The following is a 25,682-nucleotide window of genomic DNA, read 5'->3' as shown; positions in this document are numbered from 1 at the left end:
CTCCACCGCAGGAACTCAGGGGGGGCGGCTTCCGGGCGCCCACTTCGAAACGGCAGAGCGTCGCCGGCCCCGCCATGACGCAGTCGGTTGTGGTGCAGGGTAAGGAGTCTTGGTGCCCAGAGCCCCCCGCCGCTACACCGTCCCCGTGCCTGAGCCGTGTCTCTCCCCTTTGCAGTGGGACAGTGCGGGAACCAGGTGGGCTGCCGGTTCTGGGACCTGGCGCTGCGGGAACACGCCGCCGTCAACAAGGTAAGGGCGCCGGTGCCGCCGCGGCTCCGGCTGCCGCTGGCCCGGGGCGAGCGCCCTCGCCGTCGGGAGGCAGCGGTGCCCCTGCGCTCCCTTCCGCCTTCGTCGCTGTGACTGCAAAGCTCTGTGTTTGTTTGATTAAACTAAGGCCGCTTCACTGGGAGCAAAACTACCCCCAGATTCTTGTGCCTTTTAACTAGTCACGAGTTTTAACTACCAAGAGACCTTGATAAGTCAGAGGGGTGGGCAATAACCAACCCTATGAAGTTTCAACAAGGGAAAGTGCTGGATTCTGCACGTGGGATGGGACAACCCCAGATGTATGTACAGACTGAGGAATGAGAGGCTGGAAAGCAGTGCCGCGGAAAGGGACCTGGGGGTCCTGGTGGATGGCAAGTTGAATATGAATCAGCAGTGCCCTGGCAGCCAGGAGGGCCAACCGTGTCCTAGGGGGCATCAGGCAAAGCATCACCAGCTGGTCAAGGGAGGTGATTGTCCTGCTGTGCTCTGCACTGTGGCAGCCTCACCTTGAATATCGTGTGTAGTTTTGAGCACCGCAACATAAAAAAGACATTAGGCTATTAGAGAGCGTCCAAAGGAGAGCCACGAGATGGTGAAGGGTCTGCAACGGAAGCTATATAAGGAGTGGCTGAGGTCATTTGGTCTGCTCAGCCTGGAGGAGACTGAGGGGAGATGTCATTGCATTCTACAACTTCCTCATGAGGTGAAAAGGCAGAGCAAGCACTGATCTCTTCTCTCTGGTGACCAATGATCATGGCTAGGCTTTGCAAATGAAGATTTGGGAAAGGCTCTATCCACATTTGTTACAAGCACACTGGTGGCTAATAAGGCCAATACGAGACAGACATGTCCGATTACAGAAGGCACAGCAGAAAGACTCCTTAGATGGTATATTCTGCAGGGCACGATTCTTTCTGCGTTGTCTTTTCTCCTCGAGAGTGATCCTGCGTGCGTTCTCAAAGGAAGCAGCAGCGTTATAGATGGTGTGTCTCCAGGCCTCCCAATTTGAGGCCAGAGTAGACCAGTTATGGTGATCAATATGACCAAGGCTGAGATGTTGTTTCGGGGAGTCCTTGTATTTTTTCTTCAGCAGCTGGTGGCAAGTTCACCATAAAGCAGGATCTTAGGGAGGCGGTGGTCCTTCATCCTTGAGATGCGTCCTGCCCAATGCAGCTGTGTTCTCAGCAACATGGCCTCAATACTTGTGACTGCTGCTTGTTCTAGAACAGATGTATTGGTCACATAATCTGACCAGTGGATGTTTAGGATTGTACAGAGGCAGCGTTGATGGAAGCGTTCTAAGAGTCGCAGGTGGTGGCAGTAGATGACCCATGATTCGGAACCATATAAGAGAGTAGACAGCACTATGGCTCTGTAAACACTGATCTTTGTACTTTTCTTCAAGTGTTTATTACGCCATACTCTTTTGAGGAGTTTTCCAAAAGCACTATATACCTTTGCTAACCTGTTGTCTATCTCCCCGTCAATCTTACCATCCGAGGAGATGAGGCTACCTAGGTAATTAAACTGCTGGACTGATTTGAGCTCTGATAAGACCCATGGGAATGTCCTGAAGTTGTGTCAAGAGAGGTTTAGGTTGGCTATTAGAAAAAGGTTTTTCACCCAGAGGGTGGTTGGGCACTGGAACAGGCTCCCCAGAGAAGTGGTCATAGCATCAAGCCTGACAGAGTTCAAGAAGCATTTGTATGATCCTGTCAGGCACATGGTGAGACTCTTGGGGCGGTCCTGTGTAGAGCTGAGTTGGACTCAATGATCCTTGCAGGTTTCTTCCAGCTCAGAATATTCTGTGATCCCTAATTCTGGTCAGCTTTCTCCAGCCTTTCCACCTTGAAAAGCCCAGGATGCCTCCCTACAGCCAGACATTACCAGGTTTGAGGCAGTAAGTGACAAGAGAGGACTGTTCAGTGCGAGTTCTTTGCCACTGGCAGAAAAGCAGAAGGGCAAGCCCCCCAAATTCCACTGTTGTTCTCCATTTTAGCTCGTGCCCTAAACTTACCATACAGCCGTGCTAAAGAAAATAGCACTGTGAAGAGGGCATAGGATTGTCTGAGTACCTTGAACAAAATCACACTTTCCTTGCTGTGACTGTAAAGATACTGTTTCCTGGTTAACACAGTATATTAACAGATATGATGAGTCTTCGATGCCTTCTCTAGAAGCAATGGGTGATGTTCATATTGTCTGTGGAGAGTCTTTTGGTTGTAGTGTAGTACAAAACAGTGTCTTCCAAATTCTCCCTCACCAGGTCTTGAGTATGGTAAGCAATCTGTAAATAATAATGTTAAAGTATTTTAACTTGCCAGGTCTCTTTAGCTGTATGGCGGGGTAAGTAATTTGCATGCTGTCCTCAGCAGGGATTTCTGGAATCACTGATGCAGTGTGATATGCTTTCCTTTTCACAGAACTTCATGGGCATCGAGCCCATGATGAACTGAGTATTGTGTAAGTGATGAACTGAGTCAGCTAAACAGCAGCTATTCGATTTAATAATTGCCTTGGGATCTTCAGTAAGCTACTACAGTTTTCTAATCTTGTGCTGAAAAATTAATTTTCTACCTCCTGTCAGTTTTTAATAACCTGATTTTTCAGTGAAATGTTCTGTTTAGAGCTGACTAGAGCTAACTGGATTCAACATAGATGTTTACTCTGTTTTGAGTGGTGAGGTTTGACAAGTGACCTTCAGAGGTCCCTTCCAACTTAAATTATTTTATGAAAAAGCACTGAGAATTTTTGATGTTATACATCATTTTGTGTTGTTTCATTTTAGAAAGGAATTTATGATGAAGCCTTAAGCAGCTTCTTTAGGAACGTAGATACAAGGTAAGTTGTCTTATCAAGAAGCTCATGAGTTTAACACAGTGGATCCACACTTCAAGTGTCTTCCCTTAACCTAAGTAATAATTTTCTTTGTTTCAAGTCACACTTAGTTTGTACTAGGAAAAGATTTTGCTTTTTTGTATTCCTCTCTAAACTTCCATTTTAAGTATACTTAGTTCAGTAATTAAAGATGTTGAAAGTTTGGATTAACCAATTCATATCTTAAGAGCATTCAGTCATCTCTTATCTGTCTAGTTAGAAAAATCCTTGCAATTTGCAAGAATAAAATGTGCACTTGGATATTGCTGTTGTCTTTAAATTAATTAAAAAGGATTTGACCAACCTCTTTTTCCTTCCATCATATGACAAGGTTATAGTACAGCATGTGATTTTAATTAAAATGGCGTTGAAACACAAATTGTTTTATCTCAAATTTTACCTCTTTGAAAGAACAATGCAAATGCATTGAAGTTTATGATTGCCACTCCTTGCGGGTATTTCCTGGAATAACTTTTTTTTTTTTAACCAAGAAAATTTGATTGTAAAAAATGCCCACGTTTATGTACGAGCCTAACGAATTCATCAAATTTTTAATTGGGGGGTTGACTGCAATGGAAATATCTGTTTTCTTTCTGAGCAACTTGGTCTAGTGGAAAGTGACTCTGCCCATGGCAGAAAGGTCTTTAAAGGTCCTTTCCAACCACAACCATTCTGTGATTCTAGGAACATGGAGATTTTTTTCAGCAATTGAATCCAAGTGATTGAAGGAATGGTCTCTCATGAAAGATCACAAAGACAACAGGAAGAAAAAGAAGTGTTGTTTTGAAGTTAGGTTTTTTCCTCTTTGAGTTTTGTTAGTCCCTGAAGAGAAATAGAACTTCTCTAGGTGTATTTAGTGCTGCTATAACGGACTCATATAGGTGTTGTGTAGGCTAGAGAAATCACATGAGTACTGGAGGCTGCTATGAGCTGTTCAGCTAATGAGAAGTGTCTGGAGAGCTTCTTTGAGTGAGAAGATGGAAAATCCTGGAGGAATTCAGCGCAGCCCCATACTCTTTTCCCCTCATTTCTAATGGGACTGAGTAGGGTCAGAACACTGGCACTGTAGCAAGTTTTAGCTGATGTTTTGGGAATATTATTGTGGTTGAATGTAGAATGGTCTAAGACATACTTTGCTCTTGGCCAGCTCCCAAATCAGGGAAATAACTGAGGGGAAAATTAGATCCATCTCCCAGTATCCCTGCGTTTTTTCCCCTGTGTTCAATATAGTTTGGCCAGACTGGAGTATCTCATTCTTTGAGTGCAGAAGCACCAGCATTCATTGTTGAAAAAATATGATTGTAGCACAATGCACAGTCTCCTATGTTGGCTCATTACAACCAATCCTGGGAAAGAAGTAGCTATGTCATCTCAGCATGATTTCTGAACTGGTAAATCTTAATAGCAAAGTAAGTCAAATGTAAGTGCTGTGCTAGTGCAGTAACACGGGTTTCACACCTGAGCAGAAGTACAGTGTTGTAACGACCCCCACTGAAAACCTTGTGGGGCTGCTTGGTGCGCTGTGTTCAATTATGTGATGCAGATACACATATTACATACTGATAAAAGAGAATCCTTTCAAGTTTTGGCAAACTAGAATTCCTGTAGAGGCTGTATCTGAGAGTAAACATTCAGTACTTCTCTTTTCAGTTTCTTGAAGTAATGCTTAGGCTATTTCTGACTGAGATAGTGTCCTGTAATTGCATTACTTCCAGGAATTGTGAGGTCTTTCTTAGCAGTATGTTCAGGGTGTTTCTGTTTGTTTGCATGGTCATACTCCTTTGAACACAAAATATTAAAGAGAAAATTTTATTATGTTATGTATTTTTTCTTACGAATCTGAGCTTAGATTTTTCTGTTACTGTTTTTTTTCAGAAGTGGCGGTGATGGTCCTGGTATTTACAAAGGAAAAATCTGCTCTTTAAAAGCACGAGTAAGGCAATCTATAAAGGTCATTCTTTTTACATTGCATATTTATGTACAACTGTGGGAATTTTCATAAAGTCCTTAAAATTGCATACAGGTTTAAATACTGCTTTGAATAGTAGAATTTCTAATAGTAACTTTCATGGTTCATTCAAATTATACAGTTTACTGCCAGTCTTGTTGAGTCATTTAAATTGTAATTCCAATAAAATGATTGCCGATATTAGTAAGTAAGTATTTATTTGAATTCTCTAAGAAGTGGGTTTCCTTAAGCCACTTTAAATGATTTAAGAAGCAAGAAGACTTGAAACGAAATATTTTAAGGTCTTCATTTCTATCAGGGCAAAATATTAAAAAATTTTAACAAAATTTCATTATCTGAAATGCTGTCCTATTGAGCAACTTCTGGCAAATCAGCTAAGGTTAATCTAGTTGGTCTCCTAGTTAACAACTGGGAAAAAAAAGGTTTCTCTGGAGCAGAGTAGAAGCAGTATACCTTTTATATTGTAAATAATTTTATATTTCTTAGTGGGTTATTTCAAGGGTGGTTTGCTTACTGACTGAATTTTAATTTTTTCTCTTCTCAAAGGCACTGTTGATTGACATGGAGGAGGGTGTGGTAAATGAAATTCTGCAGGGACCGTTGAGGGATATGTTTGATAGCAAGCAACTTATCACAGATGTTTCTGGTTCAGGAAACAACTGGTGAGAACCTCTTCAGAACACATTTCTTAGCAACTAATTAGATGGCATTTGAAAAGGGAAATGATAACCGTAGCTTTCTGTTTCGTTCTGCACCTGGGCAGCATTTTACCAGCAGCATTTTACCAGCAAACTTGGAGTCACTGTTGCCTGGAGGAGGGCTTTGAAAAGGCTTTTACAGAAGGATAATTTTGCTGATACACCATTTTGTCTATTTTTTTCTTCTTTTTTGATTTTCGTTTCAAAAGAGCATGCTTTTTATTTTTGTTTCTTTGGTATTCAGCTGCTTCCATTGCTCAGTCTAAGCCATAATCTAGTTTGAGACTGTGCAACTACTGTGGAAATGAGATATATGAACAAATACATTTCTGATTTCTAAGCACCACAGAGTCTGGCTTTGTGCATCTAAACTACATTCCCAAAAAGAGAAATTCAGAAAAAGATTGATTAACATAACGAATTGCAAATTTTCATGGAGACCCTAATGTGCCTCTAATAATATTCAGTGCATTACAGACTGGAAAGCAAATCATCAGCAAATGTGCCAAAAGGGAGGGCAATACAGGGAATAAAACATCCTGTAAGGCAATACACGGAATAAAACATCCTGTAACTTCACCATCTAGCAGGCATGTGTATGGAAAATGAGCTGTTTGGGTTTTTTTTTAATTACTGGTATCATTTGACTTGCATAGTACTCAAAGGAAGATCAGTACACATTTTGCATAGGGGTATCCTTATTGTTAAGGAGTATATAATTTTCATTTCATTATTACAATTAGATCATCCAATGTGGGAGTTTATTTCCTGATCAGTGCAAAATAACAGTGCATGCTCCAAATGTGAACTTAGTGCTGCTTGCATCCTCAAAATTAAAACCATATCCTGACTCCCATATTCTCATTATGTAGACACAGCTTGGAAGCTTTCACAGATGAGGTGTTGCACCCAGCTTTGGACTCTGAACTCTAAACTGTCAATTAGAAGGAGATAGAATAAAAAATTGAAAGATTGATTGTTGGAATATTTTTCTAAAGTACTTTTTATATCCTCAGGGCTGTAGGTCATAAGCTATATGGCTATCAGTACCGGGAAAACATTGTGGAAAAGCTGAGGAAAACCGCAGAACATTGCGACTGTCTGCAATGTTTCTTTATAATTCATTCCATGGGAGGTGGTAAGTAATGTCTTTATAGTGAGTATGGTTGCAGTAGCCACAGATGAAAAAGAAAAACATGTATCTTGAAAAGAAGATAAACATAATAATTCACATTGTTCAGAATGTGTAATAAAAAAAAACCACAGTGGACCTGGAGTGATTTATTACTTATTTTGTTAGACCACTAAGGAGCCCTAATGTGTTACCCAGAGCAAAAATGCTGCTAAAATTTTAAATATGACACAATGGATGGTTTAAGGCAGGTACCAAAGACAAATAAACTCCTCAGAATTACTGATCAGAAGAAGAGTCAGTGGCCTCTGAACACTGATGTCATTGTTGTAATCAAGTTGCTTTTAATCATGGGGAAAGCGTTTTCTGAAAGGCTTGAAGGAGACTTCAAATGTTGCTTTAGAAAAATTTTGGTTTTCTGTTTTCCTTCCACATAATTCTCTTGAATCCAATCTAGTTGCTTTGTTAGTAAGTCAAAAGGGAGAATCCTTTGCCACTAAGCCTTCCTACTCCAGAAACCTGGGAGCAGCATGTATTATAACTGGCTATGATGTGGAAAAAGACACAGAAAATAGCTCTAAATATGAAGCAAGAGCTCTGTCAAGAGCCTTTTTTGTGGCTGTTTGCTTAATTTCAGAGACCCTGCAGATATTGTTTCTGTTATTGCAGAAAGTTACTGTCTTGTTCATAAGAATAAATTGTCTGCCACTGAGAATGTAGCTGCAAATTCAGAAAAAGATCACAGTTCAGTTCTCAAATTTGAGCTCAGTGCTGTGTTCTTAGTGATAATGAGGAAAAAAGCTTTTGTGCTGGTAGAAAGGGGTGGTTCTGTTTTGACTGGAGAATGAGAAAACTTTATAAAGAAACCCTAAAAGGAAAGAACGTAATTGTTTGGGGCAGTTCAGTGCTTTCAAGCAAATGTTTTGTTTCAAAATCCAAATAAAAATTTTAAAATAAGAAATAGAAATGCTAGTTTGGAAAATGTTAGTTACATAATAGGACTTTTTGGATTGCAGAAATTTTTGAGATTGTATAATTCATCCTGAGTGGTATACTGTGGAAAATACCTTTTTTACTTAATTATTTTCCTGTCTGGTAAAAATTTTCCTGCCTTAAGTTACATTTGAGTAGCCTCCACTGTCAGCCAAATATTTCAGAAAATATTCATTAACATATATAATTGAAAAGTTGTATGTCTCCAATATGTGGGTCTTAGGGCCTAAGATAACATGGGGAACCTTAACCTTTTATCTTCTCTCATTCTGTTTTCGTTATAATTAGGGACAGGATCTGGTCTTGGAACTTTTGTACTAAATTTGCTTGAGGACGAATTCCCAGAAGTGTATAGATTTGTTACTTCAGTTTATCCCTCTGGTGAAGATGATGTTATTACTTCTCCATATAATAGTGTTCTGGCTATGAAGGAGCTTAATGAACATGCAGACTGTGTGTTACCAGTAGAGAATGAAGTAAGAATTAATATTATATTTCTGTCAATTTTTTTTAATTAGGTTGCACAAATTTCTCCCTTTTCTGTATTGATTTGAGTACCAATTAAAGTAATAATTAAAGTTCTAAGTCACAGGCTTTTGAAATGAACATGAGTATCACTAAAAAGTTGCTCTGCATCTTCAAAGTAGTCTAGAGTGAATTTTTTTGTCCTTTTCAAGGTAAACATTGAAAAGCTTCTATTTACTGAGAGAGGGTGTCTTCTTTTAGCAATCATTTTGTGCATAGTATTAATAGTGTTGCAAGAGAAATGACAAACTACCCCAGATTCCTACAGACTTAAGTGTGCTGATTAGGAGGTAGGCTGATAGGAGAACCATAGGCATACCTGACCTTGCAAAGTACTAGACCCGTTTGAATCTAACTTTGGTGACTGTCTTGGTATTTGTTTATGAAAAAAGCAAGAGAAACTGATATATAGTTGGAGAATATATTTTTCCTTTCAGAGGTATTATGAAAATTTAATATTCATTTTTAGAGGATAAGGATTTTAAACAGTTGAATAGAATTCAAATTTCTGTGTCAAGCTTTGTACATACTTGTGACATGTAAGGAACAGGCTTTTAGAAACACTTCAGTCAACTGGAATTGCTCAAAAGTTGGACTTAGATGTATCAAAGGTATAATCTTTGAGCTAACAGTACTTAAAAGCCAGCAGGCTTTTATATTAATAGGAGTGAAAAATTGGGGTACTGAATTTGAAAGTTCTTTGCTCAAGACTACTTTGCTTTTTTTTTTCTCTCTCTCAAAGTCTCTGTTTGATATAGTTAATAAAATTAATCAGATGATCAATTCTGGGAAACTGGGGTCAACCGTGAAGCAAAATAGCTTGGTGACATCAAGTACAGGCAGTGTAAAAACTCTCCAAGAGAAGCCATTTGATGCAATGAATAATATCGTAGCCAACTTGCTGCTGAACCTGACAAGGTAAAGTTACAGGTTATTCCTCTGTAAAAAAGTGGTATTGCTGGAGGTGGTGTTTGCTGCAAATATGCAGGCCTGGATCAACTTGAATAATATAAATTGATTTTCATTTGATATGAGTCTTCTCTTTTTAAGAATTGGTTACTAAATGCTAAGGTATTTGGAAGTATTCAGATTGTAGTGGTGTTGCTTTAGCCATGACAGTCTTAAAACTGAAGTAAATTTGTAGGCAGAAGGATATTATTTTCCATTAATGCTTAGTGGAGCCCAGAAGGGTTTGTCTTTCTAGCCCAGTTGTATTACTTTATAAATACTGTTAGATCATTTTTGCTCCTAAATGGTCTATTACTGCAAGAAATATACTTCTGGAGTATTGGCCTGTTTTTCTTTTAAACAGCTTGTCAGGAATGCTAAGTCACACATATTTTATTATAGCTTGTTTAGTAAAACTGGTATTAATTAACTGGTATTAGTCAGCTATGTCCACATACTGAAAAACAGTGCTAAAGACTGCAATTGGGAAACAAGGTCTTATTCTTGATGATTTATTGTTTTTTAATGAGAAGTATAAGTAAATAAGATTTAGCACTGATTCTGCCAGATGTGAAAGTTTTGTAATTATACGTGGAGGGTTTCTTGAATGCTGTGTTGTTTTACTGTTTTATTGTACAAAACAGTTGAAAAATAGATTTAATGGAGTTTTACATTATAGAAGTGATTTCTTTGGTTTATAATAGTTTTATAATGGTTTGTTAATTTTCAGCTCTGCTAGATTTGAAGGTTCCCTGAACATGGATCTTAATGAAATCAGTATGAATTTGGTTCCATTTCCTCGACTTCATTATTTGGTTTCAAGTTTGACTCCTCTGTATACGTTGGCGGATGTTAACGTACCTTCCAGAAGGTAGGAAAAAAATGGGAGTTTCACATTTAAAGCTTAATTTCTGATTTTGCTATAGTTCTCATTAAAAAATTCCATTTTGTAGCAAAACTAAGGGTGGAAGTTCTAAAACTTTTAAGTCTGCCACATGTTCAAATTCATCCTGTTGATTTTTGGAACATCTGTTGTCTCTTTTCTCTGTAATGGTTGAGCCAGTAAACTTGACATCTTTTTAATCTCTGTTGGGAAATGTTTTTGTTGGAAAAATTTATTACTTAGAACCCACACCACAAGTTCTTTTGAGTAACAGTATGCACTTGACTGACAAAATACTTTTAAGACAAGGAATTAAACTAGACTCTTTGGGAAGTAATGGCATCTTAGTTGAGTCTGGAGGTGCAATGTGCCTATTTATCAACTTATTGTAATGATAAGCCAACACTATTGTAAAGTTCTTTGAGGTATTTATCCCTCTGACATAGCAGAAAAATAACCAGTTAAAATAAATTTTACTGGGTTTAGTGAATTAAGTTCAATCAGCAAGAGGTCCAAATGATGATAGAAGCAACTAAAGGTAAGTGATGAAAGTAAGCAAAGCAGAGGAGAGGGCAGGACCACCCCTGTTCTGTGATAGCAAGTTGTGACAATCAGTTGTATCTGTTGAAAACATTCCTTGAGGAGACAGTACAGTGCTGGGGGAAGGAAGCATACTATGGGGAGATGCTCAGTCAAGGATGTCTCAGAATGAAGTGGGAACAGTAATATTTTTGTTTCCTTTATTTAGTTATTTTTTTTGTAATAGGCAGATTGTGGCAGAGGTGATATAAGAAAAAAGAAATAGAGGTGATGAATGCAGAGAGTTTGAGACAAATGGAAAGAATAGCTTAGATGTTGTGGGTCCACAGGAACGTCAAGACACCAGCTTTGATATCCCACAGTACAGTGAAACTTGCTTAAGGAAGTGAAGAGAGAAAGAATATGATCAGCAGTCATGGGTGATAGAATTAGAATAAGTAGACAAGTATGTATAGTCTGTATTTTTCTAAATCATTAATCCAAATCAATACCATTCTATGATTCATTGATCTTTTAAATAATGAATCGTAATTGGCAGATAACCAGTTCTGTAAGGGTCAGCAGCACTTTGATATTCCTTGTCAGATCTTTCACAGTGAGATTGTCCACTCAAATTGTCATAAGACCTTGTAACTATTGACCTCAAATTGCCTTTATAAAGGCAACTTCTCTGACTCAACAGTGGCTTGTAACATGAGGGAGAAGAGTAAAAAATGGATCCAGTGTATTTTTAAAAACTTGCAATGCCAACATATGTATATGTAAAAGTTTGAATCTTTTTCCTGTAATTTATGGTCCCCGATTAGATGTACCTTTATCTCTAGAATTTTATGAACTTTCAAACCCTGCAGGTGGGTGTTCTGAAAAGCTTTTGTATCCTACTTTAGTAAGAGTAGGTAACTGCTTTCTTTTCACCTAGGTTGGATCAGATGTTTTCAGATGCATTTAGTAGAGATCATCAACTAATTCAAGCAGATCCAAAGCACAGCCTCTACCTTGCCTGTGCACTTCTTGTTCGAGGAAATGTGCAGGTTTCAGACCTTCGCCGAAATATTGAAAGGTTTGTAATACCACACAAAGTAGTCATGGGAAACTGTTGTCAGTCATCCAGAGCACTCCAACTTTTCATTTGAAGAGTTTCAATACCAAATCAGTTTACTCAGAAATATTTTTCTGAATTTTAGAAGGGAAGAAACTGTAATTAATTTATGCAATGAGTGAGAATAAGTCACAGCATTCCTGGATTTCCAAATAAAGGAAGCTGACTAGATATCCCTGTACTGCTCCTCCCTTTCTCAAAAATGCAAAAGAAAGCAAAACCCAACCTTCCAGGGGTCTCCTGACAGTAAAGGATATTGGAAAAGTAAGTTCTGTAGTAGAAGTTTGTTCTTACTGAACGGAAGATATCTCTCTTTCATGGTTACTGTCATGTAGATAAGAAATCATCCTTATTTTAACAACTCTGTGTTGTTAGCACCCTGTTTCTACCTTTTACACTATTGAGCTACATAGATATAACAGGAAAGGCAGGCAAGCTTCACATACAGAAGGGAAGACAGACATTTTCCCCGTGCTTTCCTGCTTATAGGCAGACAGGGAAGCATGGGGAAAATTTCTGAGAAGCTAAAGCATTTAACTTATTTCAAAACTACAGGTCAACTGATTGTCCCCACACAGTATTAAGCTGCCCCTTTCCTAAATTTCGGAGGGCTTGCAGTCTCTTTTATAGAAATAGGTACTTGTAACTTCATTTTTCAAATCCTGATACATTAAATTAGCAAAACAATATTGGTGTTTGCAATTTGACTTTCAAACAGACTCAGTGGTTTAGTCTGAAGTCTAAAATGTCTTATTCACAATGATAGTTATAACTGTCCTGCTTTGTTCTGAAAGCTTAAATGTTAACCTTTTCAGTTTGTTAGTTAAGACAGAAAACTTAGCCTTCATGTTCTTTACATTCCTTAGATAACTAAATTTTTGTGTCACAGGTTAAAACCTTCTCTGCACTTTGTCTCCTGGAATCAAGAGGGCTGGAAAACTGGTTTGTGTTCAGTACCTCCTGTGGGCCATTCCCATTCACTTCTGGCTTTAGCAAACAACACCTGCATAAAACCAACTTTCATTGAACTCAAGGAGAGATTTATGAAGCTCTACAAGAAAAAGGTGCAACTCTTATTGTTCTAATATCCGTAGTCACTAATCGTTAGCATCTTGTGTTATTGGGAAGCAAATATTAGTATGGCAAAGGGACTGCTTAAAATTAATAGCCCAAGATTTTTATTTATGTTACCTGAAAAGGAGCCATTCCAACAGCTGCTTCTTAAAAAGCGTAAATCCTTTATTAATCTGTACCTACCTGACAATATCACAGAATCATAGAATGGTTTGGGTTAGAAGGGACCTTAAAGGTCATCTCATTCCAACCCCCCTGCAATAGACAGGGATACCTTCCACTAGAACAAGTGTCTCAAAGCCCCATCTAGCCTGGCCAGGAACACTTCCAGGGATAGGGCATCCACAGCTTTGCTGCACAACCTGTTCCAGTGCCTCACCACCCTCTAAATAATTTCTTCCTCATATCTAATCTAAATGCTGATTCCCACCAAGCTTTTCTCTCACTTCCCTTCCTCAGCAGGACAGGAAGAATATACAATGAAAAGCTTGTAGGTCAAGATAAGGACAGGGAGATCACTCACCAGTTACTGTCATGTGCAAAACAGACAGGGAATATTATTTTAATTTACTGCCAGTGAATAACAGAGTAGGACAGCAGGAAATAAAACCAAAACTGAAAACACCTTCATCCCCACTCCTCCCCTTTCTTCCCAGTCTCAGAATTTCACTCCCATTCCTTCCTTCCTGATCTTAGTGTCTGCAGCGCTGTTTCTCTCACAATGCCCTAAATCCAATCTCAACTGTTGTGCATCCTTTTTACCCCTTCTTAATATGCTGTCACAGAGGCATTGCCAGCATCACTAATGGGCTCAGCTTTAGCCAGTGGTAGGTCCATTCTGGAGCCAGCTGGAACTGGCTCTGTCCCACATGCAGGCAGCTCCTGTTATCTTCTCACAAAAGCCACCCCTGCAGCCTTGCACTCCCCCTGCTGCCAAAACCTTGCCACATAAACCCAATAACACTGTTTGTCCCCTAGGGTACACCCGAGCGGTATGAAAGGATGGATGTTTAAGGAATCAGGAATATCGATTATGATTCCATAGAGGATTGTTACTAAAGTTGTGAAGTGTTTAAACAAGGGGTGTCATGATACAAGTCTTCAAGTCTCCTTTCTGCAGTGCTTGCACTTCCCCCTTCAATGCAGGCTAAATGGTACTTACTGAGCCAAAGCAATTAGGGGCCAAGAAAAATGATAACACTGAATTATTTTTTTTTTATTCTTGTAGGCTCACCTTCACCATTATCTGCAAATAGATGGGATGGAGCAAAGCTGTTTTTCTGAAGCTGTGTCCTCCTTGTCTGATCTAATAGAAGAGTACAATGAACTGGATGTGACAAAAGGTGGGCCTAGAACAGACCCATCAAGACTGAAGATAGCTGTTTAAAGAAGGAAGAACTGCTCTTTATTTTTTTGTTTAAAAATAATGAAATACTTCCTAAGCATCCAGCCACTTCAGTTAACCAGAATGACTTGCAGCATGCCTGGCTGTTGTAATTCTGAAGTGGGACCAGGACAACGGCTTCCTCAGCTCAAGAGTTGTCATATTAAGTGATAAGCCCTACCTGTAAGAAAGATTTGACAGCACCTAATTATAGCTGATATCAGTAAGAGCAGTAATCCTAACTGTGAGTTAAATTGACACACCATATGCTGTGAAGAGAAGGAAAAGAGATTTTAGCAGCCAGAAATGTAATTCTTTTCTCAGACTTTACAGTAAACTAGAGGTAGGCCTTGCTTCAAAGAAAGATCACCATTGCTAGATTTGGTTTTTAATGAGCAACTATGAAGAAAAGAAAAGCTTATGTAGTCTTTTCAAAGATGAAAGCAAGTCTCTAATGAAACTGCTTTCTTAAGCTTTACAGTGGACATTTCAGAATGCTCTAAGCTATGTTCATCATTTTAATATTTTTGCTTCTATGTTGTACTTAGCTATATTAGAGCATTCTGAGTTCATACCAAAATTGGCAATATCAGAAAATTCCACAAGATAAATTTTGTTTCAAGTATTATACTTGGAGTATTAATTAACATATTATTTTAATGATTCATATTCCTGAATGCTGAGTTGCACTTGATAATGAGATAGTACAGTATACCTCTGACCAAAACATGCACTTAGAGTGAAGTTATATATATATGTAAAGAATTATAACGAGTGTTTGGAGAACAGAGTTTATAGGCTTGAAAGAAGGCAAGTAAAATAGATGGTTTAATATTTATAATTATCAGGGTAAGCAGCTTTTTATATTACAGTAAGAACTTTTATGAAATAGAACATACAGCTATTTCCAGTTGCTTACCAGCCTCAGCTGTCTTAAAACAGCAAGACTAGTGAACTGTTACAGATCAGAATGGATCAATACAATGATTTCTTGAAGTTTGAAGTCCTTTTAGCAGAGTTGGAGTGGGTGTATAAGTAAGCACAATTTTCCATGTATACGTCCAAGAAGCATTCAATAAAACATTGTGCTAGCATTTGTGGAGTGCATTTTTTAAGAAAATGTTCTAAAAATAGTAGTTTCCTTGAAATGTTGCATCTATTATCTGCAGTTGCCTGCCCACTTTTTAGTCCTTTACACATGCATTGTTTATATTCACAACACTAGAGGAACACTATCTGCTGCAAAAAGCAATCTGAGTTTAAAGTTGAATTCTTCATTTTCAAACAGCATTGATGTGTTTTACTGTTGCAGATACATAGTCAAAAAGGTTAATTTAAGAATCAGGAATGATAGATGAAGTATTACAGGGTAATATTTTTCCTAATAGGTTAGAGCATGTTTGTGGTTTTTTTTGTGGGCAGCACCTTGTTACAGTGAGGCATGAAGCTGTCATGCTTTGCCTTTCTTAATTACCAGAAGTTCTTGTTTGGACAGTACTAGTGTTACATGCATCCTTCTTAAGAGTGTATTTCTCCATATAAAAACAGTTACATTAAAAAGATGCACTGTTGCTTGTGTTTTCCAGTGACATTTAAAAAATGAGTAAGTATTCACTTATGTTATTTCACTGCTTATACTGTTGATACTGCCACAGTATAAACACTGCTGTGGCAGAGGGTTATGCTAACTCTTCAGGGTGTGAATGTGCTTTTGCATTGTCAGTGTGTTACAGTCAGTGGTGTAACTTGTCATAGGACTTTGAGTTCCGAAAACATATCTCCTGGAGCACTGCAAATCCTCTGACATACGCACGATGTTATCCACATCATCTTCCACTTGAAGAAGCCTTCATTGGGACACTCAAACTGTACAGTGATCATTTTGGACTTATTAGGTATGCAGCACCTCTTGTCCAAGCACACCCCACAGAAGGTTAGTCTGTAGCTTTGAGTAGTTGAGCATCCAGAAAAAACTAGCTTCTCTGCTCTTGGAAGCTGGAATGTCGGTTGACATGTTTTTCCTTTTGAAATCTTTAATGTTAGAACAAAGAAAAGCCTGAGTTTTCTATGCATTAAAAACAGAGCATGTAAGAAATAGTTGCAACATTTACTTAGAAATATCTTAAAAGTTAGTCTGAAACTAACTTAGTCTGAAACTGCCTTATTTTTCCTTTAGCAGTCAACAGATAGAAAATACAGATAGAGTGACTGTGCATCAGGGCAGCACTAGCAACACATCTATATCAGGACATTATATTTTTTTGCTTTAAATTACACATCTGTAGTTTACTATTGAAGCCTGAAGACTGAATGTAGAAAACATAAGAGTTATCTTAAAACCCTTAAAAAAGAAAGAAGTAAATATTTTATTAGTTCCACTAGCTCCAATATTTTAATTTTCTATTAAGAAGTAATTTTATATTAGCAAATACCTTTATTTTCTTCAGCATATTAGTCAGACAAGGCTGGATGAAGCATAATCTCTTTTCTTTTTTCATCTCACATCTTCTGTTGTCGTTGGTCACTCTGCTGGATATGCCTATGCCACAGGTCCTGGAGCAGGGTGTCCAGGGAGTTGCCTGTACAAGGCACTTTTTCTTCAAGACTAGCGGTAAGCTTCTGTAAGCTAAGACATCAATATATTATTTATGCAGCAGAACAGCCCCAAAAGGATGAATTGAAAATACAAGGATAAGACTTTGATTTCTGTTCCTGAAGGTACTTCTGGAGGTAAACGTAGAAATGAGACATAAATGACATTATTCAAAAGCCAGCTGAGCTGCTGTTAAACATTACTGACACTGGATACACAGGTCCTAGTAAGGACTATTAAATTGCATATGTTATGTGACTCTCCAGTTCTGCTTAATGGAAATGTTATGTGGAGAGGGTTATTTGTGGAATTTTTATGGAATGTCCAGATTTTTTTTATTTTATTTCAGGCCAAACATAGCTTGTAAAGGGCTGCTGAAAACATTAATGTTCATTTCTTTGTATATACTGTGAAGACTTTAGAGTTTGTGTTGAGGAATAAAATACTCCAATCACCTCTAGATATCACCAAAAAGTCTGTTTTTCTGATGGATGACGCCTGGATTAGGTGGAGTACACTTAAAAAAAAAGAAATAGAATTGTAGTGGAAAAGTTCATGGTGAAACTGCAGAAAACCTATGTGTAATCTGGACATTTATGTAAGAGCAGAGGTAGAATTACCTGAAATTGCCAGAATTGCTGTCAGCTTTTCAGAATACCTGGAAGTAGACAGCAATTTAAAAATCTCATTGAAGCAAGCAATTTAAAAGCCTTTCACAGAACTGCAACAAATAAAGGGAAGCTAAATGGTCATTTATACTTTGTATATTTTTTAAAGTATGACTTAGTTACATCCTTATGTGTCCGAATTAGGTAAATCCAATTGAAACAGAAAGCTAGAAAACAAAAGAAGAGCAGTAAAATGAAACTTAGCATTTATCCACACTAACAGCAAAAGGACTTTTCAAAATAGATATTTAGCCATCCATGGAGTTCATGCACAAGTTGACATGATACTTCTGCTGGTCTGGGAAATGGAAAGGGAAAGACTTTGAAACAAAAATTTCAAGGTGTATTTCTTAGAAGGTTCCTAAGGAACAGCATCCTTCAGCACATACAGCCACCACAGAGACAGGGTGTTAGCTCTCTGAACTGAGCCAACAGGAAGGATTTGCAAGCTGGGTGTCTTCTCTCAAAGTCATTCTGTGCAGTTGATTCAAATTCTGGAATGAATATTGGCTTAATACTGTTCTCCAGATATCTGAGATATATCTCTCCACAAACCCAATTACTGTATGTCAAATGGTCAAATGGTTTGGTTGCCATTGTTTTCAGTATGTTCTCTCTTGAATCAGGTTAACACTTTTCTAGAAAAGAAATCACTCTTCACTTGAAGTCAGTTGCCTTACCAAATGCATGTTTATACAACAAACATTAAGGATATTTCTCTTAAAAGGCTTTGATATTAGATAGAGGTATTGTATCATAATTTTGAAGTAAGGATTCTTTTTTTATTTTTACTAACTTGTATAACCACTGCTAATGTGTGAGAAGCTGTCCAAACTGAACTTCAGATTTTGTAAGCAGGTCTGTTTATCTGCAGATTGACTTCTGTGCATCTACCTGTTTACTCAGCAGCCTTTGAAGGTTTTCTGATAAGCGTTGCAATCCTTTTAGTTTTATTTTATTGATCCATGATCATGATTCAAGCTGCCACCAAATACATGGCTCAGCTGTCTGGTACCCATATTGGTTGTGATGAAAATGACTTTCACCATGGAAAGCTGCACATGCACAGGGGAGGAGATGGTGCAAGCTTAGGCAGCTGTGGCCAGGGAAGGGCCAGGATAGCTGCTTCTGTCATGGTGCTTCCTTAAAGTGAAAAAGAAAACTACAGGGTTAGCAGCAGAGCAAGAATGGAGTTAAAGGGAATATCGACTGACCCTGGCAGTTGACAAGCATGGACAAGCTTGTGGATGTTTTTTGTCAGACTGAATAGAGAAGAAAGTGAGGGGGAGTGCTGTCCTTACAGTGACCTCAAATTTGTCAGGAAAGCCACTTATTCAATTTTTATCATTTTCTGCTTTCTATCGGAAGAAGAGGCCTGCAGCATGTTAATTTATGTATGTGAAAACCAAGACTCTGTACCATCACAAAGCAGGAGAAAGTGAGACAGCTCCCAAGCTGCAAAATGGCTGTCCACCAGCATCTCTAATTGGGCTGATCCGATGAGTAATAAACCTCTGCAGAATGATGCTTTGCCCAATTCCCTGGTGACAGAAGCCAAAAGCCTTTTTGTTTTTCACATTCATTAGCTTTAGAGAAAAGAGTCTGTGACCTGAGAGTAAGAGGGATAAGTGGGACAGAACAGTCACCCTGGCAATGGCCTTCAGTAAGAACTGAGAAAGTGCCAGTGCGTTGGCACTGCCAGTGCTAGTGCCTGCTGGAGCCAGGGACACTAAATGCACAGAGGCTTACGTACAGAAAAGTTTACCAGTGTGGCCAGGCTCACCTGACATTAGTCTGTAGTTGGTTGATTGAAGCTGCTTGTGCTGTCCCAGGCCACAAATAGATTGTCCAGGCTTCTTTCTGCCCGTGACCCTGGTGCAGGGACTCACTGCTAGTCTCGGTGTGAATACAGGTGTACATCCAATTGCACCACTGACACACAGGCACTTATAAAGTGGGTTAGGCTGGAAGGTCTGCCCGTTGGGATAATAAACTCCATTGAGCTCACATCCTACAGCTACCAGATCTGAAAACAGTGAACAACAGTTACTAACGCAGGAGGAGCACATGGATCTTGCTTAACAGAGTGCTAAAATGTGATCAGCCATAAATGTGGTCAGCTCTTTAAATCAGTCACCAACGTGTCTGACAGTAACAGGCTTGTGCATGATGAACTGGTTTCACTAATGCATATGCAGGTAAGTTTAAAGCCAGTCCCAGCACTACTCTTAGATTCTCTGATTGAGCAGTCAGAGAACTAAATTAGGATAAATTGCTTAGCACAGAGCTGTACAGCACCTGCAAGCAGAATTTTCCTCCAAAACCATTTACCTGCATGGTCCCACCCTCCTGCATTTCAAGAAGGAAACATGAAAGAACAACTTACATGCACACACGCCTTTTTCATACCTAGGCTCGTCTTCCGAGTAGTCGCAGTAGAGACCTTTATGGGGATCACAGACATCTGCTTCATTGCAGGGCTCTCCTGACTGCTTGGCGCAGACTTTACAGCAGCCACAGCCATCCTTCACCAAGCTTACCCCAGGGGTGCAGGCTGGCACAGGGGGACATCTGCATGGCCAGTGACAAACTTCCTTGCGCTGGTGGACTTCACCAGTTTCTGAAGGTTTATCTCCAGGCTGCACTGGTGGGCTGTGGAAAAACTTACACACAGTGGGATATTTTGAGCGCTGAATGCATTATGTGTACCTGGAATAGCATAAAATAAAGTTGAGGTGGAAAACACTGTCACATTGGATGAAGACACATAACATTTCTCATCTCATGGGATTGAAAAGTGAAAGGCTGTGAGTTTAGGTAAGAGACAGAGGACCATCTTCATCCACTGTCATGGACTGAGGTGTTCTAACAGTGAACCTGGCCTACTGCTTGCACAAAACACAATTCATTGGTCTTTCCTTTGCCTTCCACAGAACAAAACCTGTAGTAGAACTGAAGTAGAAAAAACAGTGTTTTAAAGTAGGTGGTTTTATTTTAAGTATTCCTTCCTACAAACCTTTTATCAAATTAATTAACTTTTGATTCGTCACATAGTTATATAACCAGCCACAGTCCTGTGTGCTAGTTCTCGTGGCAAAAGCCTTTTAAAATAATGAACCTCTTTTGAATGTTATTTTTGCTCTAAAATTTGAGTAGTTGTTTGGGAGTACGCATTATAATATTTACAAATTCACTTGTGCTACACACAAAAATTTAATCCTAATAAGGGAGGCTAGTAGTTGTACTGAGCTTAATAGGTTGCTTTCTAAGAGTGTATTTATTTGCATGACTAAGTCCTCATTGAATCCAGGGCTTATGGAGCAAGGACATATCTCATTAAAGAGATTTGTATCAGTAGTAAGAAGTTGAGATCTAGCTAGAATTTACTGTTTTGCACATTCTGTCTCAGAATTCATGGTGGGGTTTGTTATTTGGGGTTTTTTTAAGTGAAGGAAAACCTAAGTAATTCTTGATGGGTTTATTTTTCTGAGGCGTGGGGGGAGATTTAAGTCAGCACAGAGTGTGAAAGGATCTATTTGAGACAACTATATTCTATCTGCATTTTTTAAGAACTACATCTAAAACATAACAGTTTAGATCTTAGCATTAGATCTTTTCATGCTGCTGATTTCAGCAGAAATGCAGATCACGCTATATTTATTCTCCACAGATGACCGGTTCCATAATGAAGTAGAGGCACACACAACACTTGGCCATTATACAACATAAGGCCTGGGAGCCACTCTTGTCAAGCAGCTCTGACTGCCCAAAGAGCAAAAGAGCAAGGCAAGATCCAGCCCCTCATCAGGTGCCAGTATCACCATCAAGCTTGCAGAAAAAAAATAAAATATATAGTCTATATTTTTTCTAGGCACATGAAGCCCAACTTATCAGTTTTTCTCTGTTCCTCCAAACCGCAGGGCTCTACTGGTATAGAAATCACCTCCAGCAGAGACACTGAGGGAAAGCTTGTGAAGGGGTCATTCAGCTGGGTTTCCTTTCTGCTCAACTTTCAAACTGGAAATCTCTGCAAAATTCAGCATTTGATATGTCATAGCCCATGGAAGCTCTCACACTATAATTAAGCCGGCCTAATTGCATGCAGCAGTAAATGACCTTTTAAAAGCCTTTTTTCTAACATTAATTTCCATTTTTCATGGTCATTTACAACTATACTTACGATATCTTAATCCACAGTTACTAATGAAGCTCCAAAGTAGTAGCTTTCAAGTTCCTTTGGCTGAATGATTTTTAAGATAGATATTAATTTACACAGGCAATTCTTATAGGAAATGAAAATTAAAGAATGTTGTGTGGCATTCCATGCAGCATGAAGAAGATAGTTTAAGAAATGTGTAATTTTGCAAAAGGATTTCTTCTAATCCTTTCTACCTAAATGCAGCAATAATATAGAAGCAACTAACTTAAGTGTACTTTTTTTTAGGCAGCTAAGCATTTCCTATAAACCATAATGTTAATTGGATGAACATGTGCATTGAAATGTAAAGCTTCTTGAAGGATCATTATGGAAACAAGACACACAGGTGTACCTATACATTTAGCAGTATTCAAGACTGTATGGTCTGTTCAGGAAACGCTTCCTTGCTGTTTTTTTTCTTCTTTTTAAGCAGAGCATTATTATTATTATTACTATTATTATTGTTGTTGTTGTTGTTGTTGTTGTTATTATCTGACCATGTGCCAGCTATATGGGGTTATGTGGCTTGAATCAGATACCGCATTTCAAAATGGGTATGTGTACCAGGAAGTAATCTTACGTGTTCTGCCAATATGTTTAATTTGTATTACAAATTAAAGAATGCTTTAAACCTACAGAATTCTACCTAAGTGATTTTTCTCTCTTTTTTTAGGATAAGATGTCAGCTGAAAGGTGTGAGACTACAAAGTTCCCCAGTAAGAAAAAACACCATCAGGCAAATATCTGACAGTTTTAACACTGGAATTACCGAAAACTTTGGTTTAGCTGAAAAATCTTCAAATATCTATTAAGTTACAATGAAAATGTAAAGTTTGCTTGTCAAGTTTGCAGGTCAAATGTTTTTCTAATTTGTGCTTCCCCGAGTTTCTATACCAAAGTTATTCACATCACAGAAGCCCCCTGCATACTTTTCCTGATCCTATGGGCAGATCAGAAAATGAGACCATTGTGTAGGTACCCTTCATGTGTTGTTTGTTTTCTTATGTGTTAAAGATTGAACAAGGTCAGTATGGCATAAATAAGCAAAGAGCAGAAGTAGGCAATGTATTATCGCTAATGTTCAGTTTTCTTAGTCTGCCTCTAAATATGCAGAAAGTTAGCGGAGGGAGACAATCATCTGAAAATTCTCCATCTGACACTCATCTTGATTGTAAAGGACAAATTTTCAAAATTGAGTCAATAAATAATGAAACTGGGCTTTGACGCAAATACCTTTACAAAAAGCTATCACTTAAAATTTTCTTATAAGAGACAAAGCATAACACAGCCCAGGTGCCTTTCTCTTCATAAAACTAGCCTGAAGTTAGACCACTGTGTGTATATATACATATTTGCACACACATATATACATAGATATATGGAATATGAGCATATATGGAATATGAGCATGGATGTTTACTTCCTTACTGCATCAGATAATCATTTGTGCTTAAATAAAAAAAAAAAAAAAAACAACGCAAGGTCACTGGCAATTTAAGCTTCCCTAACACTTTTTTTCCCACTAAATCATATTAATGTACAGAGAGAAAAAAACTACCAAAATCAGGACTGATGCAGTAAATAAGCTGCAAATGAAATTTACTCAGGAGTAGGGAATGGCTGCTTATTCTTTATGAGGAATTTGCTTCTCTGAAATTTAATTTGTTGTTAAGCAAATAAAAACTTTTAACCAGAACAAGGTGAAGAAGGGAGAAATCTTTTTCTTCTTTTTAATGAACTTACCTGTTGCGTACAAGGGATGATGAAGATGGTGGGAACAAGGAGCCACCGCATGTTCCTGCACATTCAGAAGTGAAACTGAGAGATAGGGAACAGGCTGAGCTGTGTCAGAGGAAGCACTGAACACAAAGCTCTCCTCTGTCTCCCTTGCCAACCCTACTTTCCCCAGCACATGCACGAACACATACACGCATTCACACTTGAAATTCTCCACTTCATACAGAACCAGCTTCACACTGAAATTTCCAACTGATCTTCTTTTCTCTGCCCAGAGCTAGAATACAGATTTTCACACCCTGCTTGATCCCATCCAGCTGATTCAGCCAGACTTAACTGAGGTCGGGTGGGGTGACATCTGATTCTTGAAATCTTGCTGCTGGAAATGTAGTGTTATTATTGCCTTTAAATCCATATTACAAGAATTTCTGAAATCTGAAGGGCAGAACTCCAAATACATGCATTTTTTGAGACAGAGAAAGAAGAGTTTCTCGAAATTTCTGATCAATTGTGCCTAACAAATCATAGCATGAAAATTAACAGTCAATACATGCTTTCTAAATACGGAAAGATAAACTGCAGCATGTTATAATGCTACTGCATGTTCTGCACTACTTATTTCCATGGAATCCTACTGGGCAAGCCCAAACTATAATGTACTTTTCCCTGAAGTATGCACCTTGTCTTACGGTTGTGCCACCACTTAAAAACAATATTGTTCAAATCTTCAAATTTCCTCCCTCCTAATGCTATCAAGGTGATGTGCTTGATTTTTAAGCTAAAAGGTGGGAGTCTCCAGGATAACATAAAACCCCCAGCCCTGCAGCATTGGTGTTGGTGTTGCCCTGGTGAATGCTCCTCCTCTCCTTTGCATTTGTCCTTGCTTAGGCACCTCCTGTGAAGCCCAAGCGTTACTAGGGGAGGCTGCCAAAGACCACACTCACACAGCAGCCATGTGTTAACAGAGGCAGTGGTGGGAGTATGGAATCAAATCCAGAACAAAAAATTCTATTTTGCTCCCAGACTTGGAGGACCACATGCTCTCTGCATGCAGTTACAAATGCACCCTGAACTGCCCTTCCAAACTCTTGAGGAGTCAGCTGTAAGCCACTGAAAATCTGCTTTTCTTTGGCATGACCACTTTGTCACATAATTCATGATAAAGTCCATGCAGTACCTAGGTGACAAGCAGATGCTGCAGATCAGTTCATTTCAGTGATGTTTCTCTGCATGTGCAGCAGTGCAGATTGGGTCTGACTCAAGTCTTCCTTGCGTTTCCCATTAAAATCTTATGAACGTAGACCCAGGTTTCTCAAACATCTCTTCTGAATACTATCAAAACAGAGGTTTTTTCATAGAATCAGAAGATAATTGAGGCTGAAAGAGACCCAGGGGATCTCTAGTCCAATCCCTGCCCAAGCAGGGTCAGCGCTGAGATCAGACTAGGTTATTCAGGGCTCTGTCTATTTGGATCTGGAAAACCTCCAAGGGTGGAGGCTGCCAAATCTTTCCTGACAGCCTTTCAGAGCAATGCCAGCTGTCTGAGGAGGTTCCAGGTACAGTTTTCTCCTGCAACCCCAAAGACAACCCTTTCACTCTCCTGTCTGGAAGAAGTGAGGAAGGTCAGAGGACTAGCACATCCATTCTCGTCCTCCTAGGACTGCAAGGGTAGCACACAGCATTCATTTGTGCTGTTCCTCTTTGCATTGCAGAAATAAAACATGTGGCCAGTGTAGGACTGGGAATGCTCTGTGTGAGCTGGCAAAGACTGGTCTGATGTGGATAATGGTCCCCAGCCTTGGGAAACAGGAGACAGATGTTTCTGTAGGACTAACCTTTGGTTTTATATGGTGTGTTTTGTTGGAATTACCCAGATAACATGATATCTTGAGCTTTAGAGAGTGAGACTTTGAAACTATTTGAGTATAATTAAGCTGATTGACAGAAAATATGGGTTTGGAAGGAGTGGGAGGAATGGTCCTCCCTGAGGAAGACATTCTGATGATAGAACACATTAAAATGTGATTTTAGGTGTCTGGATGGTTGTTCATGTGTGCAAAGTAACCAGTGTACTTCAGCCCAAAAAGGGCCTCCTTC

The 25,682-nt window shown here is 38.8% G+C and overlaps 2 protein-coding genes across 15 annotated transcripts; one reads left to right on the top strand and one right to left on the bottom strand.

Moving 5' to 3' along the window:
* The first annotated feature begins 20 nt into the window (after window positions 1-20).
* TUBE1 (tubulin epsilon 1) lies at window positions 21-23,550 on the top strand. Of its 14 annotated transcripts, none has more exons than XR_003525450.1 (15): window positions 21-99; window positions 176-249; window positions 3,056-3,108; window positions 5,020-5,095; window positions 5,660-5,775; window positions 6,828-6,949; window positions 8,225-8,412; window positions 9,204-9,379; window positions 10,140-10,280; window positions 11,752-11,892; window positions 12,821-12,995; window positions 14,234-14,732; window positions 16,145-16,284; window positions 16,940-17,208; window positions 21,321-21,375. XR_003525450.1 is itself a non-coding variant. In XM_027631657.1 (13 exons), the coding sequence occupies exons 1-13, from the start codon at window positions 75-77 to the stop codon at window positions 21,377-21,379; spliced, it is 1,443 nt and encodes a 480-aa protein (XP_027487458.1). In that variant the 5' UTR covers window positions 21-74; the 3' UTR covers window positions 21,380-23,550. The 14 variants fall into 14 exon arrangements, 4 of the variants coding, with proteins under 4 accessions (XP_027487458.1, XP_027487421.1, XP_027487475.1 ...); XR_003525455.1 differs by having other exon boundaries at window positions 17,044-17,119; window positions 21,321-21,337; XR_003525448.1 differs by lacking the exons at window positions 16,145-16,284; window positions 16,940-17,208 and adding an exon at window positions 22,522-23,550 and having other exon boundaries at window positions 14,234-14,348; window positions 21,321-21,458.
* Window positions 16,116-23,678, bottom strand: CCN6 (cellular communication network factor 6). Its single transcript, XM_027631679.1, has 5 exons — window positions 23,592-23,678; window positions 20,037-20,313; window positions 19,434-19,676; window positions 16,822-17,015; window positions 16,116-16,420 (listed from the first exon to the last, which is right to left on the bottom strand). Exons 1-5 carry the CDS (start codon window positions 23,652-23,654, stop codon window positions 16,139-16,141), a joined length of 1,059 nt encoding a protein of 352 aa, XP_027487480.1. The 5' UTR covers window positions 23,655-23,678; the 3' UTR covers window positions 16,116-16,138.
* Between the last annotated feature and the right edge of the window lie 2,004 nt (window positions 23,679-25,682).

The sequence above is a fragment of the Corapipo altera genome, unplaced genomic scaffold (genome assembly GCF_003945725.1).
Source record: "Corapipo altera isolate COAL_440 unplaced genomic scaffold, ASM394572v1 2b, whole genome shotgun sequence".
Classification (NCBI taxonomy): Eukaryota; Metazoa; Chordata; class Aves; order Passeriformes; family Pipridae; genus Corapipo; species Corapipo altera.
Note: the sequence above shows the minus strand (reverse complement) of the source record. Positions and strands in the feature narration are given on the sequence as shown.

Excerpts from the sequence above, each read along its gene's own strand:
- TUBE1 (XM_027631620.1), top strand. The coding sequence starts at position 75 with ATGACGCAGTCGGTTGTGGTGCAGG. Across the intron at positions 100-175 it reads GCAGTCGGTTGTGGTGCAGG|TGGGACAGTGCGGGAACCAG; the intron begins GTAAGGAGTCTT and ends TCCCCTTTGCAG. Across the intron at positions 5,096-5,659 it reads GAGTAAGGCAATCTATAAAG|GCACTGTTGATTGACATGGA; the intron begins GTCATTCTTTTT and ends CTCTTCTCAAAG.
- CCN6 (XM_027631679.1), bottom strand. The coding sequence starts at position 23,654 with ATGTGCAGGAACATGCGGTGGCTCCTTGTTCCCACCATCTTCATCATC. Across the intron at positions 17,016-19,433 it reads CAACTACAGACTAATGTCAG|CTTACAGAAGCTTACCGCTA; the intron begins GTGAGCCTGGCC and ends TTGATGTCTTAG. Across the intron at positions 16,421-16,821 it reads ATATGCTGAAGAAAATAAAG|ATTTCAAAAGGAAAAACATG; the intron begins GTATTTGCTAAT and ends CTAACATTAAAG.